General features: G+C 41.3%; 1 protein-coding gene across 1 annotated transcript in view; it reads left to right on the forward strand.

Annotated features, from left to right (window-relative positions):
* Tm9sf2 (transmembrane 9 superfamily member 2) overlaps positions 1-3,388 on the forward strand; it is a 60,224-nt gene extending 56,836 nt beyond the window's left edge. The window contains exon 17 of the mRNA XM_005317018.4: positions 2,087-3,388. Within this exon, the coding sequence (XP_005317075.1) occupies positions 2,087-2,154 (68 nt within the window). The 3' untranslated portion in view covers positions 2,155-3,388. The remainder of the gene's footprint in view (positions 1-2,086) is intronic.
* Positions 3,389-17,375: the final 13,987 nt, after the last annotated feature.

Raw genomic sequence — 17,375 nt, forward strand, 5'->3', positions numbered from 1 at the left:
TGCTCTAGCTTCTGCGTGGGAGAGAACATTTGACCTTGATTTTCTGAATCTGGCTTATTTCAATTTAGCATGATATTCTCTAGCTCCATCCCTTCACTGGCAATTGCCATCATTTCATTCTTCTTTATGAGTGGATAATCCTCTATAATATTGAAAACATTTAGTGGGTCGAAGTGCCTGCTGCTCAGTATATATCAGACTTCAAGCACTGGGTCAATTCTGTATTCTAAGGCATCTGTCAGACAGAGTGGGCTGCACAATGTGGAGCTGCTATGTGAAAGATTTGGGTCCACAGCTGTAAATGATAATAGTCTGTAAAAACAGCAGTGGCCAATGAAACAAGGGATTGCTGCTTTTGTGCTCTTTATCTTTGTGTCCATAAATGCATATATATAAATAGTAGCTCAACCGTCACCTAAACTTTATTGTTCTTGGCTTCTGAAGTATCATATCTTCACTCATTCATTAACCCAATTTTGTAATCTGAACTCTGGAGCCACATCAACTTGAATCAAGTAGTGAAACCAGTAACTTTTCATGTGCTTCCCTTTGTGGAAGGGGTTCTGTTCAAGGAAGTGGGGAGCACTCCAAAAGCTTTGTGTTTTCCTAAAGTGAGCTATGTCTGTACCTGTTGAATATGTCAATACCTGTTGAATATTTCTGAGGAGATAGAACTGAAAAACTGATATGCCTCTATTATTTTCTTTTTCCCTCAGTGCTGGAGAATGAGCCCAAGGCCTTGTGCATGGCACTAGTGCCTCATTTTATTTTTAAAATACATTAGTCAGTTTGACAATTTAGTGTATATTATTTTGTAAAACAGAGTCTCTGAATTTGTTTTATAAATCTAAAAGAATACATTTGCAATTTTAAAAACCCTGAATTTGGGGCTGGGGATGTGGCTCAAGCGGTAGCGCGCTCGCCTGGTATGTGTGCGACCCGGGTTCGATCCTCAGCACCACATACCAACAAAGATGTTGTGTCCGCCGAGAACTAAAAAAAAATAAATATTTAAAAAAAAAATTCTCAAAAAAAAAAAACCCTGAATTTGAATTCTGCCCATACTTACCAGCCACATAGCCATGAGATAGTCACTTAACCCTTTTGAGTCTCATTTTTGTCACATTGAAAGACTGCCCCATTTAGAATTCAAATTCTTTGGTTCTAGACCAATGAGGATACCTGAAAATAAAGGAAAATATGTTTTTTTCTATGAATCATCTCATTTACTCTGTGTAATAGCATAATGGAGGCTGGTAGGAGAGATACAGTTGTCTCTATTGAAAAAGAAATAGGCTTGGAGCCAGTTGTGGTGGCATATATCTACTCCCAGATACTGAAGCAGGAGAACTACAAAGTTGAGGCCAGCCTGTCTCAAAATAAAATTTTAAAAAGGGGTGGGGGTGTTATAGAGCAGTTGTAGATCATTTGACTGATGTTCACAAGGCCCTAGGTTAGATCCCAGCACTGGGGGAAAAAAAGAAAGTTTGAGAATGTCAGTTAACTTATCCAAGGACAGTCTATGTGATTATGACGGAATTGCTCTGTTCTCTGATACTATGCCAACCTCACTTTCAGCCAAAATCATCTTTGTTACTATCCCAATTATATCGCTCTTACCATTTTGTAATAGCATTTGTGTTATTCTCTTTTACTATAATTCTTTGAAAGCTGATAATTCCTAATAATTATACTTGGAAAATATTTATCTGACATTCTATTTAGAGTATTCTTATCATACCTGAAAAAAGTTTTTAGTAGCGGTTCCATTTTGTGATAATATATTCTTAAATAGGAGAAGACATTTGGCATTCTTTTTATTTTTACATACAGTCTTGTATTTGTAAAGAAAATGGAGTGTATTATGGAAAGCTTAATAGTCTTAAAATGTAAAAAATTCTGTCACCTTTTATAAGAAATTTTTATTTCAAGAAAACTCCTGGATTTCTGGTATATTCGCAGCCAGTAATAGTTTATAGTTTTGTGACTTTTTAAGGGAACTAGTCATTGTAAGTCTGCATTTTGGTGTAAATTATGAACCTGCTTTGAAATAGGTTTATTTTGTTATTGTTTTTTTCTTTTCTAGGAACAATCGGCTTCTTTGCATGCTTTTGGTTTGTTACCAAAATATACAGTGTGGTGAAGGTTGACTGAAGAAGCCCAGTGTGTCCAGTTAAAACAGAAATAAATTAAATTCTTCATCAACAAAGACCTGTTTTTGTGACTACCTTGAGTTTTATCAGACTTATTGGCCTAGTAATCCTTCAGAAACAACATACTTCTAAGTACACCTCTTCCCATACACCTGTCCCCACAAAATGTGTTTTCAACACTAAAGCATTTGTATCGTGATTTGATTAAGTATATATCAGTTGTTCTCCATGAAGAGCAAGTTTAAATATAATGTGCATTTGTAAATACAATAGCTATAAAGTTTTCAGTACTTCTGACGGCAGAATAGAGGAGGCCATAATACTGATGAAATGCAGGACGGTTAATTGTAAATAGGATTTTCTAGGCTCGGTAGGTGGAAAGAATTATTTTTCTTTGAAGGAAATAACTTTTTATCATGGTAATTTTGAAGGATGATTCCTATGATGTGTTCATTGGGGGGAATGTGGCTTTTAAGAATCTTGTATCAGTTGTAACTGTTCATATCTTCTTACTTTTCTGTGTTGACTTCATTATTCCCATGGTGTTGGCCTTTTAAACTATGTGCCTCTGAGTCTTTCAATTTATAAATTTGTTACTTTAATAAATATTGTAAAAACGTCTTCATTGCATCATTACCTATTGTATATTCAAGGAGATTCTGTAAATACAAATGTATTGACCAAGGGTGTTTTAAATGATTTATACTATTTTAGCAGAATTTATTGAATTTTGTTAATGTAACACTTTCTGAGTTTTGAGCTAAGTGAAAGTTCAGTCTTTTGGGCTTTGTGTCAAGTCTAAAATATTTCACTGTGAGGCAATAACAAATTTCAGTCGCCCATATCTAGTTAGATCAATTATGTAAGTCTAGAACTTATGTGGCTCTTACTTTGTTATCATTAGGGATTTTATATTCTTGTTTTTTAAAATACAGTATTTTTGATTTTTCTAAAGTCAGGTTTTAGGATCTGTTCACTAGCAGACTAGAAAATCTTCGTCATTATGATTACATTGTTTTGTTTTGTATTTCACAAATAATGTTTTCTTTAGAGTTAAAAATCTCTTTTTCACATTCATCTGACTAATCAAGGTCTATTTATGTGGAACATAGAAATTTGAGATGATTTCAGAGATTAGTCTGCTTTATCTATGAGAATATTCGTTTGTATTAAGGGGCTCACTGCTTGCTGCTATGAGAACAAATCAGACATTATCATTAAACTTATAACTACAATTATTAGCTGTTGTTTATATGATGTTTCTGGGTTGTTACTAAATTGTTTTACATTACTGTCTTTTAAAGAGAAAACAACTGACCTGAAGAGAGAAGGAACTCTAGTTAATTTTAAATTCTCTCACATGTAGGATATAAAAGTTTTTTTGTGTGTATATATGTGTGTGTGTGTGTGTGTGTGTGTGTGTGTGTGTGTGTGTGTGTCTTTTGCAGTGCAACAGGTACCAATGAGATAGTCTGGTTTTGACTAAACAAAGGGCAAGTTTTATTTAGACCCTTGATTCAGATGCCACACTAGTTTTATTAGATCAAAGTTAAGCTTCCTCTCTGTACAATTAGTGATTAAAAACAATTAACTTTACTATTTTGTTCTAACTTTTATTTTGCTTCTAAAGTAACCATATTTCACACGTTGACAATGGAGAGGCAACTGGGAAAGTGAAGTATGGGTTTAGTATCCCTTATCTGAAATGCTTGGGTTAGGAATGTTTATTATTTCAAAGTTTTTCAGATTCAGAGAGATTTGCATAGGCCTTACCAGTTGAGCATCCTTAACCTGAAAATCCAGAATCTGAAATTTTTTTTGTGTGTATGGTGCTGGGGATTGAACCCAGGGCCTTGTGCATGTGAGGCAAGCACTCTACCAACTGAGCTATATCCTCAGTCCCAAAATCTGAAGTATTTGATGATTATATGATGTATTCAAAAGGTTTGGGCTGGGCATGGTGGCGTATGCCTGTAATCCTAGCCACTCTGGAGGCTGAGGTAGGAGGATCACAAATTCAAAGCCAGCCTCATTAATTTAGTGAGGCCATAAGAAACTCAGTGTGACCCTGTCTCAAAAAAAACAAAAAAAAATTTTCTGGGCTGCGGGTATATGTAGCCCAGGGGTAGAGCTTGTGGCTGCCATGTACTGAGGCCCTGGGTTCAATTGCCAGCACCACACACATACAAAAAAAGTTTTGAATTTCAGAGCTTTTCAGATTAGGAATGCCAGCGTGTAAAAGTATTAAAGGAAAAGTCAGAAGGAAGGCATGAGGCAAGTGATGAGGGGCAGTGGAGCAGACAGCCTCCTCTGCACACTCTGGTCAGCTTTGTCTTGAGGGTTCGCTGCCATGATTTGTTTAGAAAGTTCCCCAGGAAAGTGCATCCTGCCTCAGCTTGTGCAGGTAGACCCTTAGGACCCATAGACCCTTCTTGCTTTGTGCGTATCCCAGGACAAACCTGATCATGATATGAGACGTGAGCCTCAAGAAGCCCAAGGAGGAGTTTTAAAAGTTGTGAAGGAAAGAGGCATGCAGCAAAGACCTGGAAACCAGGTACCAGTGTTTTCTTGCTGGGGATATGTTGGTTTTGTTCCTTTTGTCACCTTGGGTCATTTGTAGAGCTCTTTATTTTGTAGGACTGCCCTGAGCACTGTTTGAACCACACCATTTGTCTGCAGCCTGTCTCCTTACTCAGCACATTAAGGTCTCCCAAGCTTTCAGGCAGCACCAGGGCTGTTTAGCATCTTCTAGTTTCTTGTTCCACCTCTGTTCACCCCGTGCTTGTTTCCAATCTCACCTGGCCTCCTTCCTGTCTGTTCTAGAGTGGCTTCTCTTTCTCCTTCAGTTTTCCCTTTTAATGTGTTCAAATCCTTTCTCTCCATGCCCTTTATTTTTAAATATGCCCAACTTTCGGCTAAACTTAAGAAAACACAAAACCCCTGTGGTCCATTTCTCCCTTTTTCCCTTCCCTCTGCCCATCTGTCTTTGCCATCCTGTCGTCTCATGTTCCCAGGATTCTGTTGGAAGTTCTGTTCCTGAGGTCTCCAGGGTCCACCAAATCCCCCAGCCAGTGAGTACTTTTCAGCTTGAATTTTATTAGGGCTTTGTTGACCTGATACCCAGTCTCTCCTGAAAACCCTGTCCTAAAAGCAGTATTTCCCAAAAGTCTTGACTTGAGTCTTCTGCATAGAATCACAAAGACATTGTTACAGACATCTGGCCCTGCATGTGTAGTGAAGTACATTAAAATAGGAGACACCCTTTTGTCCGAATTTACCATCAGTCTGCGTCCTCTGGGAGTGCTCTCTTCTGCCACCCAGTAAGAGTTGATATTCCATCCTTTCCATCTTTGACTTCTTCTCACTTGGTATTCTCTATTCGGTTTCACTCTCATTTTATAACGATTGCTTTCAGCTCCAGTGATAGCCACCTGCTTGCTGGACAACCTGAGTGGGCCTAGGGAATCTCAAACTTATCGTGTACAGAGGCGAACCCTGTCCCCCAGAACTGTGCCTCATCCTGATTCTCCATCTCCTGTCAGCTACTTCATCGTGGTAGCTGGATACTCAGGTCACCTGGCACCTCTCTTCAGTTAGTCACCAAGTTTCATGCATTCAACTCCAGATCCATTGCTTCCTGCCCACCACCTCCATCACTAGGGCCTGTGGCACTATCTCTCTGAGACCACTGCAGCCCATGCTAGCTAGTCCCCTCTTCCCCACATACCCCTCCACAGTGACACCTGCCATAGCTGCTCAACAGGATGATCCTCAACACCCGCACCACCCACCATCCATCTCCTTAACACTTCCCATCTACACCAAACTGTGTGCTTTTGTGCTTTCTGATTTAGGAAACTGGAAAAAGCTTTCCTAAAGGTGTAATAAAACAGCACAAAAATTTTAATGTTAAATCATCTTAAAACGTACATATCTTCAAAGGTTTAGTCAATTCTTCTGGTATTGGTCATGTAAATTTTACTACACAAAACCCATAGTACATAAGAATTTGTAACATATTTTAGTGACAAAACCTGAAAGCATTTCAAATACAATTGCTTCAAAGTTCTATGTGACACAGGAACCTAAGATTGCCAGAAGCTTTGTTTTAGATTTAAAAACTATTAAAAAGTCATATTTTGCTTTAATATAGGCCTCTTTTGTTTTAACACAAGTAAAAACAAAGTTGGCTCAGGCTGCCATGGTAATATACTATCTGTGTCTTAAGCAATAGAAATTTATATTCTCACAGTACTGGAAGCTGGAAGTTCAAGATCAAGGTGTTGCTACGTTTGGTTCCTCTGGTGGCCTCTTTTGCTGTTTGGTGGTGACATTCTCTGTTTCCTCACATAACCTTTCCTCTGTGCACATACATCCCTGATGTCTATGTGTCTAAATCTCTTATAAGAATGCCAGTTGGATTAGGGCCTTCCCAAATGACCAAATTTGACCTTAATTATCTCTTTTTTAAAAAGCTCTGTCTTCAAATATAGTCACCTTCAGAAGTACTCGGAGTTAAGGCTCCAACATATGAATATACTTTCTTCTAATGATGCTGTGTCTGCGGGGTATGGTAGTGGGAACCTGTAGTCCCAGCTACGTGGAGGCTAAAGTGGAGGACCACTTGAGCCCCAGAATTTAAGGCCAGCCTGGGCAACAAAGCAAGACTCCATCTCAAAAATAATAATAATGCTCTATCTACTAAATCACAAAAATGGAAAGTTCTCTTTTTTTCTTCTTTTACCAGAATTGTTTCAGCACCTAAGTCAAAACCATCTGTTGAACCAAATGTCACAGGGTATTCCTTCTTGAGTCACAGTTAAAGTCAATGACCCCTGCCAGAAGAAACTGAGTGTTGGGTGTCTGGAGCCCCCTCCTCTGTCCAGGGCGCCCAGCCTGACAAACAGCCTGGTGGTTAACAAGGAGCCTGGGTTTCTGTACCATGCTGGGCTTCTCTGTGAAAAAAATTAGACCCCACAGGGAATAACAGGCTTCTGGGCTGGATTTGTATTCCACAGCTAGATAATTGTTTTGTTGGAGATGTTCTACTTCTGATATAATCAGAATTGTTCAGGAAAAAAAGAAAAATGAACCTTGGCAATAGGTTTTTTTAATAAACCCTCATTATAGAGATCTCTTCCTTCATACTTTACAATGCAGTTAATGAATTAGGTGTGTCTCCTCTGGTGAAATTATAAGTTCTTTGGGGACCGGGCCCTGTTCTACTCAGTTGCCATGGTGCCAGGCACGTGGGAGGCAGCCACATGTTCTCTGAACTAAGAAATGAATGCTTCCAAATCGTCTTTTTTGTTGCTTCACAATTTGCCTAGTGTTATTTTCTCAGTCCTACCTTTTGGCTAATTTGATCATCTAGACAATGCCAATAAATAGAGTGGTCTTAATTTGCATTTTAAGTTTCTGGTATAGAATCAGTGCTTTAATTGAAAGGAGAGACTCTAAAGTAATGGGTCAATTTGGAGGAAGTAGATGAACAAAGACCTTTCTTTGCCCATCACACACAGTTTGAGCCTAAGTACAGCCCAGGGTTGTGGGGTCATAAATGGTTACCTGGTGACTTTTCAGCCATTTTACTTAAAAATTACCAGTACCTTAAATCTGTGCATTCAATATCTTATACTTTTCAGATACTTTTACAAATACTGTCTAAAGTTGCATAATGCCTTTGCGGGACCCATGTCACATGCCTGTAATCCCAGCTACTTGGGAGGCTAAGACAGGAGGATCACAAGTTTAAGACCAGCCTTGAACTTATCAATATAAAAAATAAAAAGGGGTGGGAGTATAGTTCAGTGGTAGGGCATCCCTGAATTCAATCCCCAGGGCTGAAAAAAAGGGGAAACAAAAAAAGTAATGATATGAATCACACAAGAAAATTTAAAAACCATAAAGCATTACAGATTTTTTGGGGAGAGTTGTGGTGCTGGGGATCGAACCCAGGGCCTGTGCATGCAAGGCAAGCACTCCACCAACTGAGCTATATCCCCAGCCCGCTTAACAGATTTTTTTGAATGACCAACTTTGAAAGGCTTTGAAAAGGTCTTTTTTTAGTCAGCTTTTCTTTGCTGTGACCAAAATACCTGGCACAAACAGCATAAAGAGATTTATTTTGGTTCACAGTTTCAGAGGTTTCAGTTCATAGTCTGCTGACTCCAAGGCAAAAACATGGTGTCAGAGGAAAGCTGCCCAGCTCATGGGAGTTGGAAAGCAGAGAAATAAGGGGGGCAGCGAAGGACAAAATAAAACCCCCAGGGGATCCCCCCCCCCCGTGTGACCTACTACCTCTACCAATGCCCCACCCAGTAGTGCATTCAGCTATCAATGGATTAATCCACTGATGAGATCAGAGCCCTCCTCATTCAATCACAACCCCAAAGCCCCACCTTTGAATTTTGCTGCATTGGGGGCCAAGCAAACCTTCAGCACATGAAACTTTGGGGGACAGTCCAGATCCAAATCATAACATGGCTTGGGGTTGTTATTGCTTTTGCTTTTTGAGGTGCTGGGGGTGGAACCCAGAGCCTTACACATGTAAGGTAAGTGCTCCATCAATCACTGAGCTCCACCCTCCCCAGCCCATGCTTTCAGTTTTTAATGAATAAAATAAATAACCTCAGTTAACAGAATGAATTTCTCACATTCTACCTGTGGATAGCAGGACATTTCTGAACTTCATCAATATGTAAATATATGTCATTAAGAAAATGTTTTCTGGGCTGGGGTTGTGGTTCAGGGGTAGAGCGCTTGCCTAGTATGTGTGAGGCACTGGGTTTGATTCTCAGCACATATACAAATAAATAAAATAAAGATCTATCAACAACTTAAAAAAATATATTTTCTAAATGTATACATTTTCTCCTAAAACCCAAATAGATAGTGACCATAATTTCTCTGCCTACAATAAGATTGATACGTAGAAAATAATTATTTTTTCTCTTAAATATTTTTATTTTGATAGAATCAAAAGTTTTCTTCTACTGATTTGTTTCCTTAATTATGTAAGTAAAAGTTAAGTAGGGCTGGGGTTGTAGCTCAAGTGGTAGTGCGTTCACCTGGCATGCGTGCGGCCCTGGTTCGATCCTCAGCACCACATACAAAAAATAAAGATGTGTGTCCGCCGAAAACTAAAAAATAAATATTAAAAAAAAAAAGTCTAAGTAGTAAAAAATTTGTTTCTATATATTCCTCTCTTTCTGGAATTCTGAATTTCTTCAACTTTTTTTTTTTTTTGAGGAGATGTTCAGCTTGTTGAGCATCTTCAACCTTCTTATTTGAATTTCATTTCTGCATTCACATTTGATTATCTTTTTTCCCTTTTGTTCTTGGATCCAATGATTATTTTGCATTCTAATTAATGATCTATTTTGTTTTGAGAAGAAGAAAATATGGCTTTAAAAAGCCTTATGAGTATTTTTAGCAAAAACTAAAAATGGTGTTGATCAACACCACATGGATGGTATTGATCATGATAAATAGCCCTATAAGAGGTCATAGATGGTTGTACAAAGTGCAGTTATTTGGCACAGACAGAAACATGGTCAAGGGTGACAGCAGGACCATGTGGTTCCCTGCAACTTGGGTCAGAGGGAGGGGACTTTTGTAATGGTCAGTGAGGGTGCCTGGTTGGTATGGAGCTAACACCAGAGACTGCAGGTGCACTGTCAAGCACTTTCTGGTGCTTCTGGCACCGGGGCTTGGTTATAAAGCTCATACACACTCTAATGGCTTTTCTTATCTGTAGTATGCCAGGAAGCTATAGGGTTTGGGGACAGAACAGGGTTCCTCAGGGGCAGTCATAGTGGTTGTGGCTCAAGATGACTACACACAGATGGAGTGGGATCCCTACAACAATACTTTGCATCTAATAGGCTTATATTTGTTGATTGAAATTAGGAATTTAAATGACAAGTGACACTGATTTTAAAATATTTAAATTATTATTTAATAATAATGGTTAAAAGATACTATTTCAATATTTTGTTTAGCTCTTGGATTCCAGAATGTGCTGTTCTGATTCTGTAAAATTATGCATTTTAATGTGCATCCAGCAGCATTATCTTGCACACTTGTTCTATGTTCATTGACAGTTGTTAAAACAAATCAGCACTGGCAGGACTTGGCCAGCTCCTCTCCACACTGAGTTTGAACTGTTACCCATGGAACCAGCCCAAATAGAAAGCTACAAAGAGGCTAATTGAAATCAGAATGCTGGGTCACTTCTCATTCAAACAAAACAGATGGCCCTTCTTGCCACACTTCTGTCAAACTTGGGGGGGGGGCGCGATTAAAAGCATTTTTAACTCCCACACATGCTGACTTGCTCCTTAAAAGAATTATGCATAGCTGCTGAAATGCTGGGGTGGGGGAGGGAGGGCTCTTAAATAGCAGAGCTTCTTTCCCTTTATTTCAAAGTTTCATGAAAAAGCATTTTGACAAGGATATTCATGATTGAAGCCTCAACTTAGATTCTGAATATTTGGTTTTCATTTGTTCTAGTTCAGTTTTTTCCCCCCTTTTGGAATAGGTAATCCCCGAACACGGCACACAATTCAAAATGTACAATAGAATATAGAAAAAGGTGGGCTGGGGTTGTGGCTCAGTGGCAGAGCAGTTGCCTCACACATGTGAGGCCCTGGGTTCAATCCTCAGCACCACACAAAAATATAAATGAATAAAATAAAGATATTGTATCTGTCAATAACTAAAAATAAATAAAAAGAATATAGAGAAAGGTAAGACTCCTGTCATGCCCCCAACACCCAAGGTCTTGCCCTGGAGACTGCCACTGTAGGCAGTCTCCTAGGTATCTTTTCAGAAATCAAACCACCTTTTTAAAATTAGGTCCTTAAAACCTCTTACTTGGATAACTATGTAACTGACCATATTAATAATATGGTTGATTTTCAAATTGATGTGCAGGTTTTTTAAAAGCAACTGAGGAGATGGTGTTTTTATTGTACAGAGTACATTAGGCAAAGCATGGCTGACAGTGTTATTAAATGACACCTCTGATATTTAATAAATATGTAAAGCGGCATAGGCTACCTCTTGGGACCTGTTAGGGGAAATTCAGAAATTGGAGGATGGAACTCTTGCTCTGTATCCTAAATACCCAGTTAGCTCATGACGAGAGCACTGACAAAGAACTAACCCAGGCATCACCCTCACCACCCGTTGATACCCAGGAGTGAAGCCCAAGACTAGCAACCTCTGAAATACGGTGTGAAAGCAACCTGCTGTCTGGCTGTGACCTGCAGTTAACAGTTTGCCTTGGTGCTGCGTGTCCAGGTGTGGCTGGGGAGCCTTGCCTGGGCTTCCTCTGGCCCACAACCTCATCAAAGCTTCAATCCAGGAGAAACCTCAGGTGTGAAACCTACCTTTTGAACTATGTTCCCAGCCCTTTTTATTTTAAGACAGGATCTCACTAAGTTGCTGAGGCTGGCCTTGAACTTGTAGTCTTCCTGCCTCAGCCTCCTGAGTTTGCTGGGATTATAGGCATGTGCCACCATACCGAGCCTACTGGTTTTGTGTTTTGTTTTGTTTTGTTTTATCTGTCAGAGTGGTTGCATTTTTAAAAACTGTTTAACAGTGGAATGAGAAGCTTTGTTTCCTATAAAAACCCCAAACAGCCCAAGGATCAGTGTGGACAGGTGGGGAGTACAGCTCCCTCTCAGCACCCTTGACTGCTCCAGTGAGGCTGCCTCGGCCACTCTCCCAGTAGCTGGGCTGTGGCTGATTTGATGGCTTTGGAGCAATCCTCCCTGGGTTGCTTTGAATGGAATGCCCAGCCTACTGGGAGAACATAATGATTTTGTTTTCTCTTGGTGGTGCTGAGGGTTGAATCCAGGATCCTGTGCATGCTAGGCAACTGCTCTGCCACTGAGCTGTGTCCCCCAGGCCAGCATATTGAGTCTCCAACAATCTTTGAACTCAAATCCAGGTAGGTCTGGTTCAACCTATCTTTCCTGGGCTCCGCTGAGTCAGCCATTAGCTGACCCCTTTCCAAGGCCACTGGAGCCCCATTGAGCCACAAGTGCATGCCCAGGGACCCACTGGGACTTTCTGCCCAAAATCCAGGAATTCTGCCTCATAATTTAGTAATTTGTCTTATTTAATCTGCCAAACATGGTCCCAGCCGTCCTTCAACTATTTGTTTACTTCTCCATGTTCCCAGTTGAGGAAACTGGTGTCTGCTGCTTTAGATCATCTCTCATTGTTTTAGTGCTCATTCTATTGCAGAGGCAGATAGCAGCTCATCATGCTGCAAAAAAAAAAAGGATTTGGCAAAATATCTTTTAAATGTTTCTGAAATATATTGATTCAAGTGCCTATTTTGTGTTAGGTTTTATGGTAAGAACTAAGAGAGATAAAGCCAGCCTTTAGCTGGGGATGTAGCTCAGTGGTGGAGCACTTGTCTGGCATGCATGAAGCCCTGGGCTCTACCCTAGTGCCAAAAAAAAAAAAAAAAAAGGCCAACTTTCACAGTCTAATGGTGAGAACAGCAAGGAGACTAGATTATTATTAAAGTAATGATCCAGAAAGTGCCCTGACTGTGCATGGCCTTCTGATGTTCCCATCCTATAAAGGTATATGGCTTTGTCTGGACTCCCCACTGTTACAGGCTCTTAGGGAGCATATGTGAGTCACCTGAGCACCTACCTGCTAATCAGCATGAGGAATAATGTGAGGACAAACCATTGTCAAGAGGCTTCCTTGTCTCTACTTGGCTATTTTTATTCATAGGTATATCACTTAATATACTTTTGAGAAAATCTAGATTTGATTAGGAAAGAGAAAATAGTAAAGGGCCTGCAGTAGGTGTTAATTACAGGGTTGAGTCCCTTTTCCAAAGGGGCCTTGAAGTTCTAACCCCTGTAATGCTTCAGAACGAGCCTTTGTTTGGAAATAGGTCACTCAGATGTAACTAGTTACAGTGAGGTCATACTGGAGTGGGGTAGGCCCCTGACCCAATACCATTCCCTATAAGAATAGAACAGGTGGGGCTGGGGATGTATTTCAGTTGGTGGAGTGCTTGCTGCACATTCACAAGGCCCTGGGTTCAATCCCCAGCAACACACACACAAACACACACACACACACACACACACACACACACACACGAACATGTGAAGACACAGATACAGGGCAGGGCATGGGTGGTGACTCCTAGCAGGGAGGTTGGGGTCATACAGCTGCAAGTCCAGGAAGCCCAAGGATTGCCAGCCAACCATGAGGAGCTGGGAAAAGGCAAGGAAGGATCCTCCCTATGGATTCCAGAGGGAGCATGGTTGTGCTGATACCCTGGTTTCAGGCTTCTGGCCCCCAGAATGGTGAGAGAATGAATGTCTGTCGTTGATGGTACTTTATTACAGCAGTCCTGGGAAATGCATGTTGTGAGTGACCAGTAATGTCCCATAGCTGGTCAGAAAAGAAATATGCTCTCAAGCAGAGACTGATGTGAAATGAAAGTACCCATCTGAGGGAGCTCTAGAGCCTTCGCTCCTCAGTCCTGCTTTGACTCTAACCTAGATGACCGGCAAACAATAGCTGTTTCCAGGATTTGCTTCTTTTAACCTCCTTTCAAAGTGATGGTCTTATTTTTAGTCTCTGATCTATTGAAATTTGGATTCCAACCACAAATGCCTTTATTGCACAGAAAACCTCTGACCTACATGGGTCTTAGTGAAAGTGCGGGATTCTGAGGGACACAGACACTGAATGACCCACTGACCAGCTCTGACTGCTCTCCTAGTCAGGGACAGTGTGACAACAGCTTGAATGGAGAGGACTCACCTTTCCTGCCTGCAGTTTGACAGTGGGACAGGAATACTTTTTCTTTTTTTCTTCCCCAGGGAGCAGGAAGCAGCAAATTCCGCTATCCTCCCGAAAGTGTTATCCAGACTGACAACATAGAAATGTTTCAACCTGCCCATTCTGCCCAGCTGCCTCTGAGGGACTCGATCTCCTTAGACACTTGCTGCTTCCGGTGACTCTCTTTTTTTTTTTTTTTTTTTTTTAGAGAGAGAGAGAGAGAATTTTAACATTTATTTATTTTTTCTTAGTTCTCAGCGGACACAACATCTTCGTTTGTATGTGGTGCTAAGGATCGAACCCGGGCCGCATGCATGCTAGGCGAGTGCGCTACCGCTTGAACCACATCCCCAGCCCCCGGTGACTCTCAATGGGGTTCCCAGACCCCAAGTGTCAGTGTTACCTAAGAACTTCTTAGCGCTGCAGATTCTCAGGCCTGCCTCAGACCAGCTAGGTAACAAGCTGTGCAGGTGGGGCCAGCACTCTGGGTTCTGAGAAGCTATCAAGGTGACTCTGATGCCTACTAGTGTGTGAGCACCAAATTTGACTCTGTTGCCATTGCGACAATGCACTGTCTTAATTCTTCTCCTGTCCACCCAACTGCTGCTTCACCACGCCCTTCCTGATTCCTTCGTCCTATATCCCTGTTTGTGTGTGTGTGTGCACATGCATTCATTCATTCATTCTTTTTTAAAATATTTATTTTTTAGTTTGAGGTGGACACAATATATTTTATTTTTATGTAGTGTTGAGGATCGAACCCAGAGCCCCATGCATGCCAGGCGAGCATGCTACCACTTAAACCACATCCCCAGCCCTCATTCATTCTTTTAGAAAATGTCTGGAAAAGCTTATCTTGTACTTAGTTTGGTGGCTAGATCTAGGTGGCTCAGAAGCTCTGTTGGTTAAGCCTCTTCAAGTTGTAAGAGGCAAGGACTCTGCTTTTTCAGATGACATTTATTATAGGAAATGATGGGTATGAGCATCTCTCACTACAACCAGGAAAAATATATTTAAAAGCAATATCTTTCTGCGGAAGAGAAGAGAGGCAAGGGGGAATAAGAAAAGCAGCCCAACATCTAAGTTTCATGTGGTCTTTGGAATTTTTTTTTTTTTTTTTTTTGGTGCTAGGGATTGTACCCAGGGCACTTTACCACTAAGTTGAGTTCTTTCCAGCCCTTTTTATTTTTTATTTTGAGACAGGGTCTTACTGAGTTGCCCAGGGCCTCACTGAGTTGCTGTGGCTGGCCTTGAACTTTTGATCCTCCTGCCTCAGCTTCCCAAGTTGCTGGGATTACAGGTGTACAGCATTGCGCCAGGCTAGAATGTTCTTTGTGAGCGGTAGTAACTGCCAGCAATGCCCATAGTCCAGCCCCAGTGTCCTTTGCTGCTGGTTCTAGGAACTCCAACACAAGTGTGACAGCCCTTTGATGTGTCTACTTCTACTGTGACTATTTCTAGTCAAAGTGCTGCTGCTTAACCATAAGTTTGATTGCCCAGGGAATCTGTGTGCTAAATTTTCTTATCTTCTTTCAGTTATGGTTGCCATGCCAAGTTCTTCTCCATCTCATGGGCACAGAACCCATAGAAAATGTCTCTGGGTCTTCCAGTGTCCTGTGTCAGCATAGAACTCCCCTATTTGCACCATGGCCAGTCTCCCAGTGGCAGCTCTTGACTCAGAACCAGTCACTGTCCAATCAATGTTGGCCATGACACATGGAGATACAAGCAAGGTACCTGCTGAAGATCATGTGGCTCACCAGAGAGCTCTGGGTACAACTGGTGCTTGGGCAACATTGGACCCCAGTCTGGATTAGGAGAGAAGTCTAGGAGGGAGATGTCCATTTGAAAGTGATGACATTTTGAGTTGGTGGTAAAGTCTCAAGTGTGGTGGCATTACCCAGGGAAAGTGAGTAGAGAGAAAGAGCCAAGGAGCCTCACATCTCCAATCTACCAAGGGATAGATGAAGGTCAGAAGGTCCCTTTATGGAGGACTCAGTATTTGCCGAGCTCTGGGCTGTGCTGCTTCACAACTTTTTACTGTGGTCATGGCTCTGCTTCTCTGCTTAGTTTTCCATGTGTAAGTAGAATGCTGTGGAGAGGACCCTCTCCAGCTGGCTGGTTCCCCTCCCTTTCCCCCTGGTCACGGTCACTTATGGAAGAAGTGTGTGTGTAGTCATCTCTGTGTATAGTCTTTTCCATTTCCCCACATCCTGTCAATGATTACCATCATCCTTCTGATTTTTTTCCTAAGTCACGGGTGTGAAGAGTTATCTTATTGTTTTGTATAATTTCCATTTCTCTGATGAATAGTGAGATTGAATGTGAGCATTTCTTCACATTTTCTTTCTTATATCCTTGGTTCATTTTTTTCTACTGGGTGCAGACATTTTCCTTGCTAGATTATTTACTTGCATATTCTATATAAGGTGTTTAGCAACTTTTTTTTTTCTAAAGAACCTAGATAGTGGCACATGCCTATAATCCCAGCAGCTGAGAGGTTGAGACAGGAAGATCATGAGTTCAAAGCCAGCCTCAGCAATGGTGAGGCACTAAGCAATTCATTGAGACCCTGCCTCTAAATAAAATACAAAATAGGACTGGGGATGTGGCTCAGTGGTTGAGTGTCCCTGAGTTCAATCCCTGAATCTCCACCTCCCCCCCGCAAAAAAAAAAAAAAAAAAAAAAAAAGCACACAGATAACAGGCCAGATATTCTTTGCCATATCAACTCAGCTTTGCCAAGGACAATATGTAATGATTGGATGGGGCTCCAATAAAACTTTATTTGTAAAAATAAAAATGGCAGAGCTGGTGTTCCTGTGGACATATTTGCTGATCTCTGTTCTAGATGTAATTCTTTGTTGAATTTTGACATTATAGTTATCTTCTCTTACTTTGTGTACAGTGTCCTTGGAGACCAGGTCCATATTCCTTGGGGTGGTGGAGCTGGGGCAGTTTGTTCCTCTGAGGAGTCCTGCCCTGCCATCTCTCACCCTCCTCATTGGAGTGGACTTGGCTATGATGTGGCAGCTGGATAAGAGGGCAAACAGAAGCATGTGAAGGCCCCTCAACAGGTCCACAATTTGCACTGATGCATGGTCACTGGCCAAGTTCAAAGTCAGGAGATAAAGAGGTCAACTACCCACAGTGAGTCTATGACAAGGGCACAGACGCAGAGAAGGAGGAGGAGTCGCAGTCAGCAAGTGGCCGAGAGTCAAGTCTAATCTCCGCTGCCTGGATTTCAGTCTTCGGTGGGCTGGGCTCACCCCACCAATGCTACTCCTAACCCTTCACTTCAGACTGCTCAGGTGGACCTTGGGAATCTGACAGAAGTCACACAAGATCAGGCAAACAGACAGTAGAGTCTACTCCAACTGCAGGCAAATTTAGC

Source organism: Ictidomys tridecemlineatus, chromosome 6 (assembly GCF_052094955.1).
Source record: "Ictidomys tridecemlineatus isolate mIctTri1 chromosome 6, mIctTri1.hap1, whole genome shotgun sequence".
In the NCBI taxonomy this organism is placed as follows: Eukaryota; Metazoa; Chordata; class Mammalia; order Rodentia; family Sciuridae; genus Ictidomys; species Ictidomys tridecemlineatus.